The sequence below is a fragment of the Lineus longissimus genome, chromosome 9, assembly GCF_910592395.1.
Source record: "Lineus longissimus chromosome 9, tnLinLong1.2, whole genome shotgun sequence".
NCBI lineage: Eukaryota > Metazoa > Nemertea > Pilidiophora > Heteronemertea > Lineidae > Lineus > Lineus longissimus.
This window is the reverse complement of record NC_088316.1, coordinates 10,000,001-10,022,096: the sequence shown is the minus strand read 5'-3', so window position 1 is coordinate 10,022,096 and position 22,096 is coordinate 10,000,001. Positions and strand designations below refer to the sequence as shown.

General features: G+C 39.5%; 1 protein-coding gene across 1 annotated transcript in view; it reads right to left on the bottom strand.

Moving 5' to 3' along the window:
• LOC135494025 (gamma-aminobutyric acid receptor subunit beta-4-like) overlaps positions 1–22,096 on the bottom strand; it is a 98,585-nt gene that overhangs the window by 35,877 nt on the left and 40,612 nt on the right. Inside the window, exons 2-3 of the mRNA XM_064781776.1 lie at positions 21,207–21,347; positions 19,921–19,950 (exon numbers count right to left, since the gene is read on the bottom strand). Coding sequence (XP_064637846.1) covers positions 19,921–19,950; positions 21,207–21,289 — 113 coding nt within the window. The 5' untranslated portion in view covers positions 21,290–21,347. The remainder of the gene's footprint in view (positions 1–19,920; positions 19,951–21,206; positions 21,348–22,096) is intronic.

Here is a 22,096-nt window from a genome sequence, read left to right as displayed (position 1 = left end):
ACACAGAAAAACTCGTCAATCTATTTTTGAGCGTTCCCAAACAATGAGGGGAAACACTCAAAAACAGAAACACTCAAAAACATTACACCGGCATGAACCAGAAATTGTGTTTCCGCATTCACACCACGACTTGGTGTACTGTAGTATAGGCCCTATACTCTGCTCTCATGCTCTGAGTGCACTTTTCTCGGCGCTAAAACATGATCAAAATCGCCGTTGATCACATTAAATAATGCAGTTCCTATGTTTGACAGATATGTTCTAAAGTATTCTTCAATGAATATTTCACCTTGAATTTGATATGTAGCGTGGAAAATAGGCTTTTCGCTAATCCATGATATCGTTTTTCGACTTACGAAGATCAGCCGGAATCCTCGTAAGAGCGATGCGGAAACTCGCTATTTCTCGTAAGCTGTCTACAATATGAGTCAGCTGACTCTACTTTTCATCAGCAGTTGACCAGCCTTGCATTCCTAGGATTGAAGACTTTTGAGCTTGTTTGAAGGTTTTTCGGCCAAAACAAATACGCACACCGTTGAGGTTTTTCGGTTGATTGAAAACCCTTAATGGTTATCGAGATCCTGAAAAACCTTTATGGGTTTATCACATCGCTGAAAAACCTCTACGGGGTGCATATTTGTGTTGGCTGAAAAACCGTTAAAGATGTCAATAATTGAAAAACCTTTATTTCTAAAAGTGTACCAACCAGATTGGTCAACTTCCGAATGCTTTACTAAGTTACATTTCAGTGTGGACGGGCAGGTGCCACAGCGTTACACAAACATATGGAGGCTTTTCCTCAGGTGTATCAAATTCTCACATCCGTAATTTGATGATGCAAAAACCTTAGTACATGTACATTGTTTTTAAATCCACGGCGCTAGCCGTGTTAGTGGATAGTGTAAAAATACAGGTGCGAGGTTTATTATCTTATCGGAAGATTCAGAGTCTAATGTCTAACGGGACGGCCTTTTTTCAATCAACATCACATCTTTACATTCAAGCAAGTTGTGTTTGTAAAGCTGGTATACACGAGGATTTCCTCAGCGTTTCAGGTCATACAGCTACGTTTAAATTATCAAAAGTTTTTATCTATCAATGATTCACAAGGAGAAACACAAAGAAGAAAAACATCCGCCATTGAGATAACAAGATATTCAGGCCGCATCTGGGTCCATAAGGAAATGGAAAAAGCAGGACGTTCTAACTGCCCAGCATGTGTTTGGCAGCGCAGTGCTGTAGAGTATTTATAGTGGTCTGGAGTGATGCCACGAGAATATCAATCGGGGCGAGTATAGCCAGCAGAATATGATATAATGGAGACTATATTGACCTCATCATAAGAGCGACTGAAGTGTGTGAAAGAGCAATATAATGGAAACTGTATTACTATTACAGCCTCAGAGGGATTGCACATATTTTAATTCAGAATTTTGCTACTGAAAGCAGTCAGCTGGAATACGCATATTTAGTTTCTGAACAGCGCAAAAGCATTCATTTATTTTTTCTGCCAGAAAGAATATACTGCATACTGTATATATCTTATATAGATGGGAATACTTCGAAATATTGGAGAGATTTAGAAATTATTGATTTAAACTATTTAGAATACGTATCTTTTCCCTGACCAGACGCATATACAAGCATGGCAAGTGGTAGATCTAGAGGAATGGAAGTAGTTGAAAAGAGCGTAGTACAGTCATCATGGTAATACCTACAAGCAGCTGTTAGATACGTCGCATAATCCAGTCACACTTTGAAATAAAAGAGTACCGGGATATACATGTACTCGCAAGGAGAAAATTTCACTGATCATATTCAGTGTGAGGATTCGGACAGTGTCAGCAAGAGGTCACCACAGCACCAGCAGACGACAAAAACAAATTTGAAAACTCAGGCCACTTCATAGGCGAATAATTCCTGTTCTATGGCACCCGACGTGGATTTCTTGGTAGATATTTCTAGATGATAACTTTAACACAACTGTTAATAGGTTCGTATCGGTGTAGCTGTCCAGAATAAATAGAGAAAACAGTGTTTTTGTAGTCCTATGCCTAATTCAGGGTACAAATTGCGTTTATTTCTACCATATCTGCAAAAATGGCGAGGATTATTGCATGTGCTGTGTTGTGTGGCATGTGCACTAGAATAGGCAGATTAGGTCACAAGCACTTGGCTTAAAGTGTTCTATAAAGTGACTTAAAATGATATATGAGACGACCGACTGTCCGCTATGGGTGCTTTCATGCACTGCCATGACTGTCCGCTATGGTTACACTTGTACAGTCATGACAGTGAAACTTGGACTTTCTGTCTGTATAATGGTAGGGTGCGCTTGTGACACACTTGCCCACCATGGCTACAAATAATGATAGGCAGAGACAACATGCATTAATATTTTGCTATTTCTCAAATGCTAAGAGCAAGATCATGATAAATCAGGTTGGACACATAGATTTGATACAAAATTCAATCTTTGCGTGCCAGAATGGAAACACGATTTGCAAAAAGTGAGAGAAAATGGCATATTCTTTGACAAGAAAACCTGAAGAGGCAGGAGCCCTTAACCAAAGGATGAGAAACATATCAACTCTGGAATCTGGCATTGTTTCATCGGTTGGCAAATGATATTTCCTTAACTATTTGCTAATTTCCAAAACACCCAAAAACAGCTCGGAATGGCCGTTTACCTGTCACTGCCCCGCAAGGAGGGAGGGCAAACTGTGTAAGATTCAAGCCTCGGACCTTGGCCTTGGTTTCAACCCTGAGGAAGATCCAGCAGGTATCGACAATAGAGTAAAAAAATCAAGTTAATAAAAAAAGGTGTTAGCGTTCTTTACAAAAGTTTATTTTATTCTGATTAACACGGCATCCTTCACAAGCATGTTAATATAGTATTCTCATTATGCAAAACAGATGAAGTTTTGATAAAATCTTTTGAGATGACTTTATTTGTAATCTTGTTGCAAATGTGGAAATCGAGATCGCACGAATGTATACTGTGTGATTGTTAGTGAGGGTGTGTTTCTCAGTCGAGTGGGGAAAAATTGAGCTCCAACATTATTTTTCATGGACGGGAGGCATAAGCACTAAAGCATACATTAAGTCATTATGGTAAACTACTTGACTTAACATTCCCATAATTGCTTATTGCACTTACGGTCTACTTGAACTATTACAAGTTTATAACAGGATCGCGACATAGTTCATTTTGACAAGTTGTCGATTTCAAGGGAACACGTTATTTAAAAAACAAAGTCGCTAAGTAGTTTGAATGATGAAAGAAATTGAAGCACATATAATGACCACATCCTCTCAATCCCTGTACTCTGTGTGAACTGCAATTCTTGGGGTTCTCGTTGGGGGCAATTCGTAAACTTAAGTTACTCTTATTATTGAGTGTGAAAACAATTTAGGCAGATGTTTTGGAACATGGAAATAGCTGAGACAACCGCCATCTTCTGATAGGGTGTCGGCAGCAAAACTAAGGCCAGAATGTTGGGGCAGGGAAAACAAAAATAGCTATTTGCACAGTGGCTAATGAGTATTCCGACGAGCCGCGTCTAAGACCTCAGACACATGGCATGTCCTCAAGCCACGTCACAGGCCTCTGGCCTCTGTCGGAATATGCAAAACATGGGAAATCTAGCGATAATCGAGTAATTAAGATATTTACAGGCATTTTATAGAAATGAAAATACTTCCAACTGGTAGTCATGAATAAAGAGCAGCCCCTGGATACATTTTATGAGAAAATAAACGCATGGATTTTTTTGCAAATGTCGAATCAGTATGAAAAAATTACAACATCAATATTGTTCACGCTCCACCGGGAAATCCGTAATTATCTTATCAAAACCCTTTTTGACTACAGTCTAAAGAATCGAACTAGCTACCAGATGCACCTAATTACATTTCATGTAACATAATTTTAAAGTTATTTTTTCCACTTTTCCTGTGCCTTGTTGGTTTTCCCGAGCAAATCAGATCGTTATCTCCGCGGAGAGGTGGCGCGTCCGCGGCTTTATGCGACATTCACTCGCCGGGGTGATTTGGCGAGGAACAGAAATGTTGCAGGGTGGTGAATGATCCCTTGAAATGTTTATGTTAAGCCCCTATATACATGTCACATAGTTCATATCATAGGCCAATAATGAGGTCAAAAGAAGATCACCAATTTTAGTTGTAGCTTAAAGTTTTAACACTGGCAATATATGTGATCAGTGTGTCTGTTGTAAGCTGTTATTCACGGTGTGGCAGACTCTTTACAGCTAATCTAGGGATTCTTGGGCTATTGCGTCCTTCGTCTTTTTACAGATTAAGATGGAATATCTATGAAGAATTAAATCCAATATTAAGCCAGCCATAATTACAATCATCTTCTTATCAAAGAAAGGTAATGCAGATTGAGTGCCCATGCCATTTGATTGTCAAGACAATAAGTAATTGGACCCACAACCTAGGCTAGACTGGCTCGTTTATTAACCAAGTAAAACTCGTTGCAAAATGTTAAGGATATCAAAATGTTTCGAGAATGACCACTGCCATGCTCTTTAGGCGGTGGGGCGCGTGTTCGCCAGACTTTACAAAATGGATCCTAAAACTAGGCTTAGAAGACTAGCTCATTTACTAACTGAACGAAACTCGTTGCAAAAATGTTCAGCTATATCACATGTAAGAAGAATGGCCAATGGCCAGCCATTTTGAGTGGTGGATACTCCAGCCAAAAGTCCCTAATTGCACCACCTAAAATTAAGGCGAAGCTAGACCAGCTCATTTATACTAACCGCAAGAAACTTGTTGCAACATGTTCAGCATATCTTCACGTTTCAAGAATAACAAATGCCAGATATTTTCAGTGGTGGGGTACTCCCGCCAGACAAGTCCCTAGTTGCCCCAATCCAAAAAGCTAAGCTAGAAAAGCTGATTTACTAACCGACCGAAACTTGTTGCACAATGTTCAGCATATACTCACGTTTCCAGAAAAACCAAGGCCAGACCTTTTTTGTGGCGGGGTACCTCCGCCAGACGCACACCCTCACAACCCCCCCCCCCCGCGCGATAGAGCAACGATGACAACTGAGAAAGTTATTGGACAGAGGGTAAGTCTCTTTTCTATCTTCACGTTTCAAGAATAACAAATGCCAGATATTTTCAGTGGTGGGGTACTCCCGCCAGACAAGTCCCTAGTTGCCCCAATCCAAAAAGCTAAGCTAGAAAAGCTGATTTACTAACCGACCGAAACTTGTTGCACAATGTTCAGCATATACTCACGTTTCCAGAAAAACCAAGGCCAGACCTTTTTTGTGGCGGGGTACCTCCGCCAGACGCACACCCTCACAACCCCCCCCCCCGCGCGATAGAGCAACGATGACAACTGAGAAAGTTATTGGACAGAGGGTAAGTCTCTTTTCTATCTAAACTTTGCACAATTGAACTAAAATGAGGATTGCGACTCCTTTCAACAAGTCATGAGCACAGTTCCTATAGACCCAAAGGGGGTAGAGGCATATCTTGCTGATCCAGCAGTAACTAAACATCTTCAGATGTACAGTCCTTCCAGAAAGTAAATGTCCACCGTTTTTTGAATATCACTGCGATAAAATAAGATATTTGATTGCGGTTGTCAGCAGAGTATAGTATATTCAGTTGGTCATATATCTGTTGTAATTGGATGCACCTAATTCCATCCCTTAATTATGTAACAAAAATTTCAAAAAAGGTCCAAAAATCACTTTTTTATTTCATGTGCCTTTTCAAAAATTCAAATGAGCCCATGAACTGTGCTTTATGACCATCATTTTTTGGCACTTGCAATTCCATAGAGTGTGTTCGATAGTCATGACAAATTCACATTTTAGCTTAGGATTTTTATGTTATTTTTAAATCTCTTCCATGACCTTTTATAAAGACCCCCAATCCTTCATATATGAGCTGAGTTGGCCACAAAACCCTGACTAACTGCATTGCTGACTATGAGGGGTGTTCTCAAAGGTCACCAGCTGTCTTAAAAAAAACAATCGCCAGTAACGGTCTAAAACTAATATTCAAATTGAAAGAATTTAGCAGGAATTTTCTAGTAATGAAAGCAAAAACCTTTGTTGCATCAAAGTGCACCCATACATTGTGAAAAAGAACGAAAATAAAATAAGATAAAAAAGTTACTTTTTGGACATTTCTAAATTGCCTGTTACATAATGAAGAGACAGGATTAGTTGGGTCCAAATGCAACAGATACATGACAAACTTGATACACCGTTCTCTGCTGAAAACCGCATTCAATTATCTTATTCTGTTTCTGTGATGTTTAAAAAAACCGTGGACATTTACTTTCTGGAAGGACTGTACATGTATGAGTACTTTTTCCAGAATATTCTTAATAGGAACCATGGACCAGCAGCTAAGTTCTGGGCAACATACATCTTAAAAAACGGCTTTCACAGAGAGTTGTAAAGATCTGTAAAAACCAACGAGATCAGTGCTTACATTGGTATATTCTCGGTATTTATGGATGTATTCTTTGCACTCAACCACCCAAACTATGCGAGGTGGGGAAGACTTTTCCTCAAGGAACTGAAAAGTTCGGAGCCAAAGCTGCGAGACATATTTGACCAATGTGCTCTTTCATGAAGGATTACAATAGATCAGCAGTTGACATGTCTTTGGATCGGATCCGGAGCAGTCTGTTAACCATGATGTCGCATCTCAGATGAATAGCATTGTTGCATTCCGCAACTCAGAGAATGCCATGAGACGTTGGTCATTGACAATGACGCAAAGGACTACGGCTGTCACAGAGCTTAGAACATTTGCTGGTTTTGAACTGGGTGAGCAATATGCTACTCACTCTAGCTAATACTTTGTAAGCCCCAATAAAGGACCGTAGATCTTCCACTCTCTCAGGGAGGTTGCAGTCACTCAGAGTATCGATGCGGTGGAGGTCTGTACTGAGGATTCTCAAGTTCCAAATCCAGCCAAGAATTGTGATGCTTCTCGGGGCGATGACGGTCTTGGGGGCAGTGAGGCCTACTCCATTAACATGGAAAGCATGTAGGAGCTTTCTGAGGTTGATCTACAGTTCTTCAGGAGTGTCCCCACCAATGTACAGGTCGTCTGCTATTTTGGCAACTACACCTTCCTGAAGAAGATGACCAGCGACGCGGCATATTAGCCCTTCGAGTGCGGTTTCTGACCATCAGCCTGGCATGCCCATGGCAGACCACACACATACACGGACTCCAAGGAAGGGGATACACACTCCACCGTATTTTAAAGAATCACTTGAGAGTGGAATCTGATAAAACGCGCTGGTGATCATGAGATCTGAAGTTATTACATACTTCCACTGAGCGATGCGGCGTAAGGTAGAATCAACATCTGGCATTGATGATTGGGGTTAGCTGTATCGGCCCACATCCGCAAATGCGGTTACAAGTAGGAGACAACCTTTGGACTTCTTAACTAAAAATGACGGGTTCAGATATTCCACGGTAATGCCGAGGCCAGAAGAAGACATTTACTATTCTTTTATCTGTTCAGACACTCATAATGTAAGCATTGGTCATTCTTGATAAATGTGAATATATTTTAATATAAATGTGAATATATTTTAATATATTCACATTTATCAAGAATGACCAATGCTTAAAACATTTTACAACAAGTGTTGTGCGGTTAGTAAATGAGCTGGTCTAGCTTAGCTTTCGGGTTAGGGCAATTAGGGACGTCTGGCCGGGGGGGGGGGATACCCAGCCACCGAAAATGTCTATGGCGATAGTCATTCTTGATACATGTGAATAATACTGAACATTTTGCAACAACTTTCGTGCAGTTAGCAAATGAGCTAGTCCAGTCTAGTTTTTTTGCACTATTTTTTTGTTCTGGCAGACACGCCCTACCGCCAAAATGTCTGGCAGTAGTCATTTTCAAAACATTTTCATATGCTTAAAATGTTTTCAATAAGTTTTACACGATTTATAAAAGAGCTAGTCTAGTCTAGTTTTTGTGTAGGGGTACACCATATATGGCATAATGGAATCATCCAACAGTGGTTCATCGAAGCTCCCAACAACCCATGCTTGGGCAAAGACATTAAGTTTGGTGGAGTATGATGAATGGTCGAGATGTTATATATATCCAAGGAATACTGACCTACTTGTCAGTTTGAAAAAAAAAATTATGACAAAATATTACATATTTAAGAGATTATGTTGATAAGATGATCTCGAATCAATCGTACATGCTAGTTAAAATAAACACGAGACATTGACAGTGTCGGAGTTGCAGAAACAAATAGTGCTACCTTGAAAAAGTGTCCTTCCAGCCTTCCGTATGCTAGGAATCAAGGAATTTCTAGATCCTGTACTATTAAAAACAGAATAAACATATTTCCTCAATTTGTTAACGAAATTGCCACTTTTTAACCCCTACCTGGCGGTCGCAGTTTTTGGAGGATTGTAATGGTTAGGGTCTCAAAAGGACGCTAATCCTCTCCCCTTAGAGCCCAACAGGGCAATTTAAACATTAATTAAGAAACTCTATCACCAGAAGACATTATGTACACATCTGTTTTTGGCCAAAACTGCCTGTCATGAGCGAGTGTGATGGTCATGAGGAGTACAAAGTGCCAAAATATTCCAATAGAGCGCGCATAGATTGATTTGCATATATGCCTTTAAACCAACACAGAATTCCTCCCACAAACTTGCTGTGAGGTTTTGTCCCCACCTCACACCACCAAAATTGCTGCCTTGGTGGGCCTAATGAGCTATACACGTGGCATAAAGCTTTGCAAACCATCGATGAATGGAAGAGTCATGTAACATGTCATTTTACCAAGCTCTTGGCCATGCTTGCAGTTAAGTCACCATATTTCAGGATTATCTTATAAAATTTCTGGAAAGGCCACATATTTGTCATATGCTTTAACATATAGATGTGTAGGCCTGTGCCCATGTCTGTACATTGGCCTTCAGTGCAAGGCGGGTCCAAAACCTCATGATTAAGCCAATCGGAAAAAAAATTGAAAAAGATAAGTCAACAGATTTGCTTATTCCTTGCACCAAAAAAATATTTTCTCTCTCATAATGAGGAAGATTTGTCAACCTGAAAGACTGTTTCATTTATACAATATTTGTTACTCACCCCAGATATACCTTTGATATAAGTTAGCAAGCAGCATTATTTATTTAATTTCGTATTTTAGGTTTCAGAGTTGTAAAAGGTTTAGAAAAATTCACCCTCTAAAAGGGAGACTATAGGCAGGAGCAGAGGGGCTAATTTGGCAAACTTCAGGTGACTAATATACAGAGTAAAGTGCCCAGAGTCATGTCAGATTCAGCACTAAATGTATTCCTCGTACAAGTGTGAATCATTTCGACGTACAGTCCTTCCAGAAAGTAACTGTCCATAGGTTTTTTAAATATCACAGAGATAGCATAAGATAATTGAACGCGGTTTTTACCACAGAATGGTATATTTCGTTGGTAATGTATATGCTTTATTTGGCTTCGCTGATCCTGTCTCTTCAGACAATTTTAAAAATGTCCAAAAAGAAACTTTATTTTATTTTATTTTCGTTCTTTTTCAGCATGTATGGGTGAACTATGATGCAACAAAGTTTTTTTTCGTTTTAAGTAAAAATTCCTGCTAAATTCTTTCATTTTGATGAATAGTTTTAGCTCGCTATATTTCTTTGTTTTTTTCAGACAACTGGTGACCTTTGAGAACTCCCCCCATGATCAGCAATGCAGTCAGTCAGGGTCTTTATGAATGAGGCGGTTCAACACAATTGATGGTTAATTTACCATTATAAGTAGAGGGTTGTTCAAGGGCTGTCTGTTGCAAGTGATTCCCAAACAAACGTAATATGCCAATGATACAACCGTATTTAAATTTTTGATTTCCACAAAAAAGTAGGCAGTGTTTACTTAGAAACCAATTGAATATGGCCGATCATGTTCGTAATAGGAAATATAATAAGAGTTAATCTTATTGTAATTGCATAGCCCTTGGCTGAGATTTAAATCATAACATAAAAATCCGAAGCAAAAATGTGCATTTGTCACTATCGAACACATTCTTTGGAATCGAAACTGCCAACAAATGATGGTCATAAAGCACAGATCATGGGCTTATGTGAATTTTTGAAAAGGCACATTATATAAAAAAAGTGATTTTCGGACCTTTTTAGAAATGTATGTTACATAATGAAGGGATGGAATTAGTTGCATCCAAATACGACAGATATATAACCAACAAAATATTCCGTTCTCTGCTGAAAACCGAATTCAAATATCTTATTTCATCTCTGTGATATTTTAAAAAACCTATGGACATTTACTTTCTGGAAGGGCTGTACTGTGACATAATGAGATACCCTATTAGCGACTTCGTGTAACTTATCTTGTCTGCCCAGCGGCTACCTATATTGTCCCCTTTGAAGCCCATCATTGATAGATACTCCAGTTATCACAGAAGGTGCTTGTTGCTGCCCTTCAATCATATCCCGACAAGGGCAATATGGCGTCAGACGCCTGTCAGCCGGGTATTATTTGGTGTAAATTCCCCGCATAAATCCGCCATGTGTGTAGGATAAGGTCAGCAATCTCGCAAAGATGTCCCCATATCCCTTCGAACTTCATTCGATCATCCCTCCCAGCCATTGAGTTTGTTGTGGTATGGAACAGTTCTAGAACTGTTGAACTGTGCCGATAGTAACACGATAGTAAGGAAATGTTCTGTCACTGTTCCAACAAACATCACATTTCGTCATTGGTTAGCTGGCCTGAAATGATTACGGGATGACATATAGATCACGGTCATGATCAATTATAAACTGACACACCTGCATGAAAGGGGTCTTATCCACCGAATACGACATACACACACTACAAAGTTTTCACATGTATTACCTGTGAGTACAAAAGGAAACTAATCAAAGTAGATCATATTTTTAAACACTGTGAGCTATTATTGCTCATTTCCATATTACTACCCACCCACTGGATTGCTCTACCATGGCAACACTCATGACTTATTTATGTGTGTGCACACTAGTGGCACGTAGAGAGGTAAAAGAACACAACAGGACCATTGCCTCAAAATATTGAGCTCAGTTGTAAAAACAGCTGTACACATAATGCAACATGGTGATGAATTGCCTAACTGAAAGACTTAGTCGTAAAAGCCATTGGGTAGTAGAGTGCAAATGCAGCTCAGTGGTACAAGAATTTAAGTGTAAAATAGAATCTTCTATTCAGCATACACTTTTCCTGCAGAGAGAGTTGCCTTTCACAGCGGAAACACAAATTTAAACCTCACGAAGCTCGTGTCACGACACAGCTATTGCTGGCAGCAAATATCGGGTTATTCAGGAAAAAAAACTGCCGGTCTTTCGATGGACCCACATAAAGTATTTTAAATTTGTGTACATCTAGGATTGACTACTACAAATATAACATCTCATGTAAATTTCAGCACGGTGGCTATTATAGGTTTTACACTGCAATGAATCTTGTAAGACATGCCAAATATGTCAATGTCAAAATTAACGTTTTTTATTCAAAATTTTGTCATGATCAGGCATGCGATATTGACAACTTGATCACCTTACAGTATTACTTTGTCTCATTGATAATTGCAATTTTTAAATCAGACGATATTTGTGACATTCTAGGTGCTGATGACCAGATATTATTGCTCGACTGACGTCATCAATCCGCAAATATCCAAAGGTTAAAAAAGGCACATTTTTAAAGAAAATTGATTAATCACTGATGCTGCAATTCTTGAGGCGTCCTACAAATGTCGTTAGTTCCAATAGCCACTGTGAAGAAATTTACACGTGATACGTATAATATGACATCGGAGATGGATACAAATTTTGGAATTTTTTTGTATGTCAATCTTCTAGATATACATGTAGATCCGTAAAGACAGGCAGTTATTTCTGAATAGCCCAATGTAACAACATAGGCCAATTGCCTTGAACATGTGCTATACTGCAGATAGTACTGCTATTTTGTTCTGGGTGCCTTGCATAGCGTATCCATCTGACAATTCGAACACAGTAAGTGCTAGAACATTCAGTTAGACATCACCGTTTAGCAACCACGCATATTGCTGCGACAAATATTTTTAGTCTGCTGTCTGGCTTATTTACAAATAATTACGTCCCAAGTCCGGGCCGTGAAATTTTTATTTGCACTAGATTTTCCACACGTGCTTTTGGCTTCAACCAATCACGTTTTATAAAAAAATCCCACAAAAATAACGCAGCCGCAATTACCTTGGCGATGACTCCCTGCAATTGTACTTGAGCCAAATATCAGGTCCTATGACCGAGCACCCCACAGCGACCCATCTATCTCACTACCGCGGTCAGACTGGCAGATAGAAGACAGCGTCTGGGAAATCATCGACGATAAGTTGGAGAGCGCGATAAATCTGCATGCTCCTAGGTGGGATGTTATTACGGACCCTCAATGTCATCTTGCCAGGTTTGCTCGCACCAAGGTGTAACCATGGTATGGTTATGACCAGCAGTTGTCAAGCAGAACATCGAGAGGTATTCCCTCCGTATCAGCTGAACACATCTATAGACATGACCCGCCACATGCCATCCGGCTAATGTTTCTCGGCCCTCAAATCGTCCGAACGTTATCCCGGGGAAATTAACAGGAATTACGTTTTTTTCCTTGGCGTATCATCCTGACGTAATCGGTTGTTTTAAATATACTCATCGAAGGCTCTTTCTTGAATTGCGTGTTCCCCGTTGCAAGTTTGTTTCATTTCGTAATACATACACAAAAACACTTCAACAGAATATTTGACAGCATAAAATCAATGTAGATTGAAGAATCAAAACGTTAGGAACGTGTTTATTGTATTATACCGCCAATCTGAAGATAAACTCTTCGAGGTGTGTAAAGTAATCGGAACAGCCACCCTTCCCAGCGGATTGTACTGGATTTTCTCAGGGTTTTGTATACGATGTAGGAGAATCAAAACCTGTATCTCAGGATGTTGGCGTATTTGCGTACTTCCAATCAGTCTTTCTTAATTCCATCTTCAAATTTAACAGCCGGAATAACAACCATATTTTGCAAGTTGTGCTTGTAATAGAAAGAGCGATTCCCTAATAAACTTTATTCACTAAAAAATGATAACAATCACGGAAACAATAAAGGAAATATTTTTACCGCAGCGGGCAGTGAACTCGGGTTGCTGGCATGATAGGCCAATGACTTTACCATCAGACCCGCAGGATTCCTAGATATGTCGGGCGATCATTCATCTATGTCTCAGGTGCTGGGCTTATAGATGGCAGCACTGTCAATAACCTTTACAGTGGAAGGCATTAAATACTGGGTGGTAAAGGCATATGGCTAAAATAGATGATGAGGTCAAAACATGAATATTAATTTACCCGGTGACGTATTACATACATTTTCAATGGATGAATTTGACCAGGGAGGTTTGGTTGATTTTCATGTTGAATGTACTACTAGACCTTATTCTCATGCCTCCCATGTGATTAAAACATGTAATATAATTTACAGCAAATAACATGTAAACAAACCAAACATGATACACACGTGTTCATGTTGACGGAAGTAAATCAACCAAACCTCATTGGTCAAATTCATGCATTGGAAATGTATGTAATACGTCACAGGGTAAATTAATATTCATGTTTTGATCTATTTTTAGCCATATGAATTTACCATCCAGTATTTAATGCCTTCCATTTACAGTCAGCGAGAATGAGTCGAAATATAGCTGAAAATCAGCCAACAAAGGGCCAGGAAGGTCCTTTCGAGGGTAATGAGCCATGAAAATCTGTATCAATTAGGCCACGAGTTCTGCCCAGACTGTCTACGGCTATTTACATTTTTTTTAAAAGACAAATATCCTGATACCTCCTGTTCATGTAATGTTATATGATATTATGTAATGATAGGCATCAGCTGGTTGGATCTTCTTATTGAGCAGAACTGTTAACTTCAAGGAATAGTACACATGTTAATAGCGATTTTCCGCATCGCTTACGAATTACGATTACGATTACGATTTGTGTTTGACGTCATCGATTTTTGGTGCTACGTCATCCACAGCGAAATCGTCGATGGTACATTAGTCTCGTTCTTACGAGGATATCGGCTGATCTTCGTAAGTCGAAAAATGATATCATGGATTAGCGAAAAGCCTATTTTCCACGCTACATATCAAATTCAAGGTGAAATATTCATTGAAGAATACTTTAGAACATATCTGTCAAACATAGGAACTGCATTTAATTTGATCAACGGCGATTTTGATCATGTTTTAGCGCCGAGAAAAGTGCACCCAGAGCATGTGAGCAGAGTATAGGGCCTATACTACAGTACACCATGTTGTTGGTGTGAATGCGGAAACAAAATTTCTGGTTCATGCCGGTTTTGAGAGTATTACGATTACGACTTTAAAATCGTAATCGTAATCATAATCGTAAGCGATGCGGAAACTCCCTAATATCAATGACCCGATCTACGAAAAAGGCTTTTGGGCATAATGTTCGGATATTTTTTGATTGTCTTGAGGTATTTCAACAAACAAGGCATCATCAGAAAGCTTGGGTCAGTGTCGTTTATATCGAAAAGAATTACAACCAAATAAGCACCCACCAAGGGGGAGCAATTTGCATATGAAATTAATGAATTTGGTCACCGATGGGTACTTTTTAACCTCGATTATTTCATGTTTGCATTTTGCGACAATAATGCTGGGGCGTTATCTATGACCACTTTCGAGATTTTAGGTGGCAAAGTTTGACTAAATTTCATTGTATGATGCCTAGTTTTCATTCATAGATGTAGGTAATCAAAAGAAAGAATTTTATTGAGACAAATTATTTTGGAATGCTTGAGTGGGAGCAAAATTCCCTGCCCCTCAGCATGATCATGGGAACGGGGAGGGGGAGCAGACAGGGGGCAACTCACCCCCCCCCCCCCCCGCCCTCTTATATCTACTGCGTCAAAATTTAATCTCACGTGAAAGTACACTTCTATGGGGCTTCTTCCGCGCTCGACGTTCGGGCCATAAGACCCCCCCCCCCTCATCTCCAGGACGTTTTAACGGCCCTGATCAGCTCAGCACATCATCAAACTATGGATATTTTCTACAGACACAGCCGAGCTGCCATGTCCAGGCTTTATACACACACTGTTACACGATGTTACACGATCTTGCATCACATATTGTTGTGCAAAGTGAACTGCTTCAGGTGAGGGCAACTAGGATAAGCATGGGTGGCTGAATCTGAGTAAACATTAGAATGAGGAAATCTTAGGTTCTGTGGACCATTCCTAGGGACTGTTTAGCATGTTATCCTGCCAACTGTTCATACGAAAAAACTCCTGTATCTCAGGATGTTCATACATAAAAACACACGAAAAACACATTTCGCGCTAAAAACATTGATTGGAGATGTAACTGAATGGCTTCACGAGTAAAATCTACATCCACATACGAAAAAATAGGAGATTACATCCAGCGGTTAAGGCGGTGGTAGAAATAAAGAGACTTTTACCAGTTCTGGTATTATTAAGGAAAAAAGGGGTAATTGTAGCCCCTGACTGTGTTTTTGATTTATATTCCGGTAACCATGGAATAATTCAGCCAACTCAAGCACGGATATGAAAGAGGTGACTCACAACATAAATAGTTTTGGATTATGCAACATTTTATGTAAGAGCTTTGGCTAAAAAAATGTACCAAGAAGTAATTTGAAATTTCATGCTGGGTCTACAATTACCCCAAAGCCTCGGATTAATTGTAGCCCCTGACTGCAAGTCTTGTATTGTCTCTCAAAAGCATTGTTTCAGATAAAATGCTCTGAATTGCAGGCAATATTTAGAAGAGGTTCCACTACAAGATCCACACCGGTTTTTGTGAATCTGCAGGGAAATCTCTTGCGTAATCTTAAGTTATAGGTGAAAAAGGAGCTACAATTACCCCATTTTACCTTATATAGATTGTTTTAGACGGCATAAATTCAGCTCTGTTGATTCAGTCGATTCAGTTGATTCGCTTTGGTTATTTTTAGTTATTTACATAGTTTGTCGATTGCCAAAACTAGCTTGATTGGCTTTAATTCTAATAGGCCAGTCCTCGAGGCATACGTATAGTTGGCAACAATATCAGACGGTAAAAATAGCGGACAATCGGCCAAAATCACCGTCCCCGACGCAGACATTTGAAGATATTGAGAAAGGAGATTGGTAAGTTGACCAAGCAATACTTCCAAGACGTGGCCAACTTGTCTGGCTAGTCATCTCAGGTGTTCGTTAGAGATTAAGACAGCTAGATCGCCAATTTGAACGCCCGCAGCTGCGAGTCACCATCCACATAAATAAATCGCATTCGGTCCTTCGCCATCAGCAGATTGTAAGGTAACATACACTAACATGAAAGATGCCTAATTCATAATACAATATTTTTTTGTTTTGGCCACGAATCATACGGTGAGGCATCGGTTATCAGCCGGACTGTATTTTGAGGTTGTGTTATAATTTCCAAAAGTCACACGGCTTTCGATACGGGAGCATCCTAAAATGCCAGACAGCCTGAGCAAAGATGGTTCTGTTCATGAGGAGAGAGAAAGGACTTCGTCTAAAAACCATCAACAAACATTTGAGGCTTTCCCAAAGTTGCGGTTGTATATACATGTAGGGCAAGGCGTTTGAATCGAACTCACTTGGTTTTTTTATGCCCAAACTTTTCTTGCAAAAATAAACTAGTTTGTTTGATTAAATGAACAAAACAAACGGTTTGCCATGGCTGTGGATAATTTTTCCAGGGGATTGCAATAAACTAGCAAAACAATTTCGTAGCTTTTTCATTTTATTTCATGGGAGATTCTACATTGGAACGGTATGAGCATATTTAACCATGGAACACATGATTCCATTCTGTGCTCAAGTCTCCGAGCTATTGAAGGTCATGGCCTTTATTGAACCATGTACCATAATCCGTCAGAATACAATAGGGCCGGACTCTTTTTCAAGGGTGACATTTCCTAATACTGCACTGGTTGGGTAAGCTTTCATTAAATGGATGTGTGTTCCTCTGTGCAGTGCACCTAGCAGCCCGATGCATCGCGGTACGGTAGTGTAGTGCTATCTGTCCCCTGCAGGCAAAACAATGAACGAAGTAGTATCATGACTGAACGATGATATTGTGGGCGGTACATATCAATTAGAAAATACCTTAGCGAGAAAACTTTACCAATGTTGAAGCCATGAAAATCATCAGCAAAACACCGTATGATCAGCGGTGCCTCACCGGATGATACGTAAAATGTATGTGATCAATATTAAGATGGTTGATATCCATGTAATCGAGCGAATATTTACTGTTTATGGTGACTCGCATCTGCTATCATTCAAACTGGCGAATAGGATGTTCCCGCTTCCAACTACATGTACCACCTAAAAATAATTAGCCAGATGTGTTGGCCACATCTTGGAAATATCGGTAGGTCAGCTTACCAATCTCTTTTCTCAATATCTTCAGATGTCTGCGTCGGGGACTGTAATTTTGGCCGATTGTCTGCCATTTTTACCGTCTGATATTGTTGCCAACTATACGTATGCTTCGATATCTAACGTGTGCCATGATATTGATCATACGGGGCGAAGGTCATCGTGAATCTGATAACGTTTGATAATCGGAAATATACAAAGGTAACAACGTTGGTCTCAACCTGGTCTTAATGTTATCGAACAATCACGTGGGAACCATGACAACAACAATGTCTTCTCGTTGCTAGTTTGCCTCTTCTAATCAATTCTTACAGTATAATCAAATATATCAGCTGATTCGCACTGCGTTTGTGGTTTTTGTACATAATAAACCTTCTACATTAATGTTGTCGTTTATAAGGTTAGTATGTTCCAATTGACCAAATAATTTTCTCTGACATTCGCGTGATCGGGCGGAACGTAGACTACTACATGTTCCTGAATTAGCTAATTAAAATCAATTGAAATGTAGTTTGTTCTGGAACACGTCAAACTATCTGTGTACTAATACTAGAACCGGTAAAATTCTCTTCATGTCTACTATCGCCTTAACCGCTGGATGGAATCTCCTAATTTTTCGTATGTGCATGTAGATTTTAACCGTGAAGCCATTCAGCTTCGTCTCCAATCCATATTTTCAGCGCAAAGTGTGTTTTTCGTGTGTTTTTTCGTGTGTTTGTTCGAATGAACTACCTGAGAACGTGTTTATTTCGTATCAATAGCTGGCCAGGCTAACATGCTAAAAGTGATATACGGTGCTGCCATCTAAGCTCGGCACTGCAGTTATAAATGCAAGATCGTCGCTGTCGGCTATTTATTATGGTGGTCTAATGGTAAAGACACTGACCTTCCACGCCAGTGACCCGTGTTCGAAACCTACAATGGCAAATTTGTTTCCTTATTATTCCGTGATTCTTATCCTTTTTAAGTGAATATATATATACAGGAACAGTTAAATGGTTTTCCTTCTAAATTTTTAAAGTCCAGTTCTAGGCCAACAAAGGGGAATGGTCCTGACGCAATTCTTTATATACCCTCATTTATTGAATAGGCCATGCATTAGTCATGCACCCGAACCTTCTCATATTCCCCTTTGTGGGCCTAAAATTGGACTTAGAGGAACAACATTTAACTGTGAACTTCCTGTATAATTCTGTAATAAGCAAAAACGTCAAGCGGTTACTACAACTCCGAAACGGACAACTTCAGTACATATACAATATAACGGCAACTACATAGTCCCTACGTAGTCCCACCATGTTCACTGATTCTATTCAAATCCCATCGGAATTTCACGTCATATTAGAAAATGCCACGATTGTCGATACAGTCATTACAGATTTGTCGTGGGGATTTGATCAAACATACCCAAAACAATCGCTAACACACGACCAACTTGCTCATAAGTAAGTTGCAGGTCTCCTCTAAACGTATTCGAGTGCATACAGGCAAGTTTCTGATTTTTAAACGTAACAGGACAATTATCCCATTGGATTTCTTAAATAAAAAGACTCCGACGGCCAACCGTTCGTCTTATCTTGAAATTGGGTGCAATTGTTATGCTTCTCCGAACCTTGACATCCAAAAAGGACTCTAAAGAGTCCTTAGTTTCGGTTAAATTTTCAGGGAGAAGTTGTTTCAGTTAAAAGTATCTCATCAGCATATTAGTAAATAGCCAGTATATATTGTTCTTTTGAATGGGAAAAAAAGGCCAAATTATAATCAATATGAAATATAAATGTTTCTCTCTGTTGGTTATTCCGATCCTTCCACCAAATCCGGCACGCCCTCCACAAATATTGAGCAGCTTTACCGAACACTCCATGCCCTAAACTCCGTGCGGAGCACGGGTAATTGCTAGTGTAATACATGTACATGTATATTAACGAAAATAAACAGGCTATCAATAATCGACAACAAATATACTTTTGAGCAGAAGTTATGTCGTCTAAAAAATGTTATTCTTTTAGGTCTCACTCCATGCGAGAGTATACATATTACAAATATGCACGCACCACATAAGGTCACAGTTATTGACCTCTTACACCTCGCTGTCCGTTTGGTCTGCCTCGAAGACAATAGCTCGAAACCATATTGCAGATCAAGTGTCCTGAAGTCCGTGAATTAACTAAAATCATTTGACGAATTATTGTTAAATATTGCATCGAACCATCACTGGCACAACGAAACAACAAATGCCATACATGCGTCTATACTAGAATAAATAACAGATAATTCGCTTTGTAACGCCACTCTCATGAAGTGCAAACGCTCTATTATGATATGATATGTGCTTCACAAGATGCAAACATGGAGACGTGACGTGCATCATTAACTGACTGGACAGTTTGTTTACCTTATTGGGACCTTTTTCTGTTCTTTTTCACTAAGGCAGAAGAGAAGAGTAAAGTCAGCATAATTGTGTGGAAGCAACAGAAACTAGATTTGAAAACAAAAAAAGATAACAACCGTCAGTAGTGCGATCACTTGTTTTTCCCTTTTATGTTGGATTAAACTTGACTCCAAGATTGATGCAATTGATACAATTTAAGGCACGCTTCAAGCGAAACACCATTCCTGTCACTGGCGGAGGTTTTGTTGAGACCAAAAGGCAGAACTAGCGTGAAATAGCCACATTGTCAGAGTAAAGTGGTCGACAATGAGTTAAAGGGGAAAAAAACAGTAAAAATACAACGACGACAACAACAACAAAATATTTTGAATATGTGCTTTCAGATAAATACCAGCGGGATGAGTAAATAAGAATAAATACAATAACATTCAATCTACCGCCAACAGCCCTTGTTGCAACTGAAAAGGACATACTCTACCGGAAGTTTTTAGGCTGTATTACGTGTCAGGCATGTCCTCACATCAAATTCACTTTGTATTGCGCTTCACAGAGTTTTGCTACGCTTGCAGGCAAGATAGCGTGGTAGTGTTCATATATCATATCTCTGATTGACTCCGCTTAAACAAGGAAAGGCCCAACAAAAACACCAGAGAACAAGAACATAGATCCACTCCACTGCCTCTTGTGATCTTATCCAGGTAAACCCAGAATTTTATTGTTTTTATGTGTCTAATTTGCATATATTTGGCACATGAAAATTATGCACACTGAAGTCATAAAATTCTCGAAAATGGCCAGAGATAACCCCAACAAGGCACAAACCCCTGCGAATGGCATGTTTAACATTACGTAACGGCGGAGACGTGAAAACAAAGATTGTTTAATCTAGTTTAGCCGCTATATGTGATTCATGTACTTTGTGTCCACCCTTGACCCTGTACGTACGTCAGCCATCATGTATAATTACTGTTAGGTTTTTCTTCTCTGTCCTTTTTTTAAAAGTGGAGAATAAATTGAATTGAATTAAATTGAATTGAAAATTGAAAAGTCATAAACACTAATGAGGGTTGCTTTTTGCATATGCTAATAAGGGGGCCAAATTATGCAAATTATGAAAAGATTCGGGCAGCGTATTTACGGCATTGACCTAACTTATTTTTTGAGACATTGGAAAAATTAGTTGTTGCATTTAAAAGTTATGTTTTTTCGACTTTGGCTAGGTTTTCCTACATGGGGTCACAAATGTAAGAAAAAAAACCTTGTATTCTCTGGCTTCATTGTGTACCAACCTCAATTCCGCAGAAATGTCCATCATGATGGTCACGAAGACAATGACTGAATATGTCGATGACTGTGTGCAGGCCAGGTGCATTTTGTTGCAGATAGCACACTTAGATCTAGCCAATCACGAATCGGGTACTGTCACTGACCTGAAACGAAAAACATTATGCTGACACTTAGATTCGATGATACAAAATGACTGTCACTCGAAACGTTTGTTCAAGCGAAACCGCTCGAAACTAGTTGAACTGGAACCAGTATAACCGAGCTAAGATTTATACTGCCAAATCGTCAACCGGCTGATTTGTTTGGTAAACAGCAGACAATAGCTGCCGGAGGAACTGCGGTGAGATGCACCAGTCTTCCAAATATAATGAATGAATATTTTCATGTTAATTTGAAGGTTATTGAGGTCGTTGTTCCATTTGGTTACATCGTGTGGTGTTTCACTACTCGCCAAAGTGTTTCTGGAGATGTCACAAGTTTATATTGTCAACAATTTAAAGAGTAAGTAGAAAGCATTTTTAAGGGGAAAATATCTTGGCGCCAAAAACAGACATCGGCCATGTTTTGGAAAATGACGTCATATCATGTAAAATCGAAGAAGGACGTCCTCGTGTCGCCGACGGGTCGGGTACTTTCGAAATTTACGCAACTCGGCGCAAGGTCGATAAAGGTCTCGCTAGCCAGTGATGATCAGGTCGGGATTGTACCCTCCAAAAAACGAGTTCTTCAATATCGGGTGATTACCATTAGTACAGATGGGCCTTCTCTACCTTATTGCTACTTGTTCAAAAGTAAATGTCCGAGGTATTTTGTGAAGGGGTAGCTCTGACGATTATTTGAGGAAAATACCAGCTTCTTCTGTGCACTTACACGGTGAGCAGGCCCTGCGTGC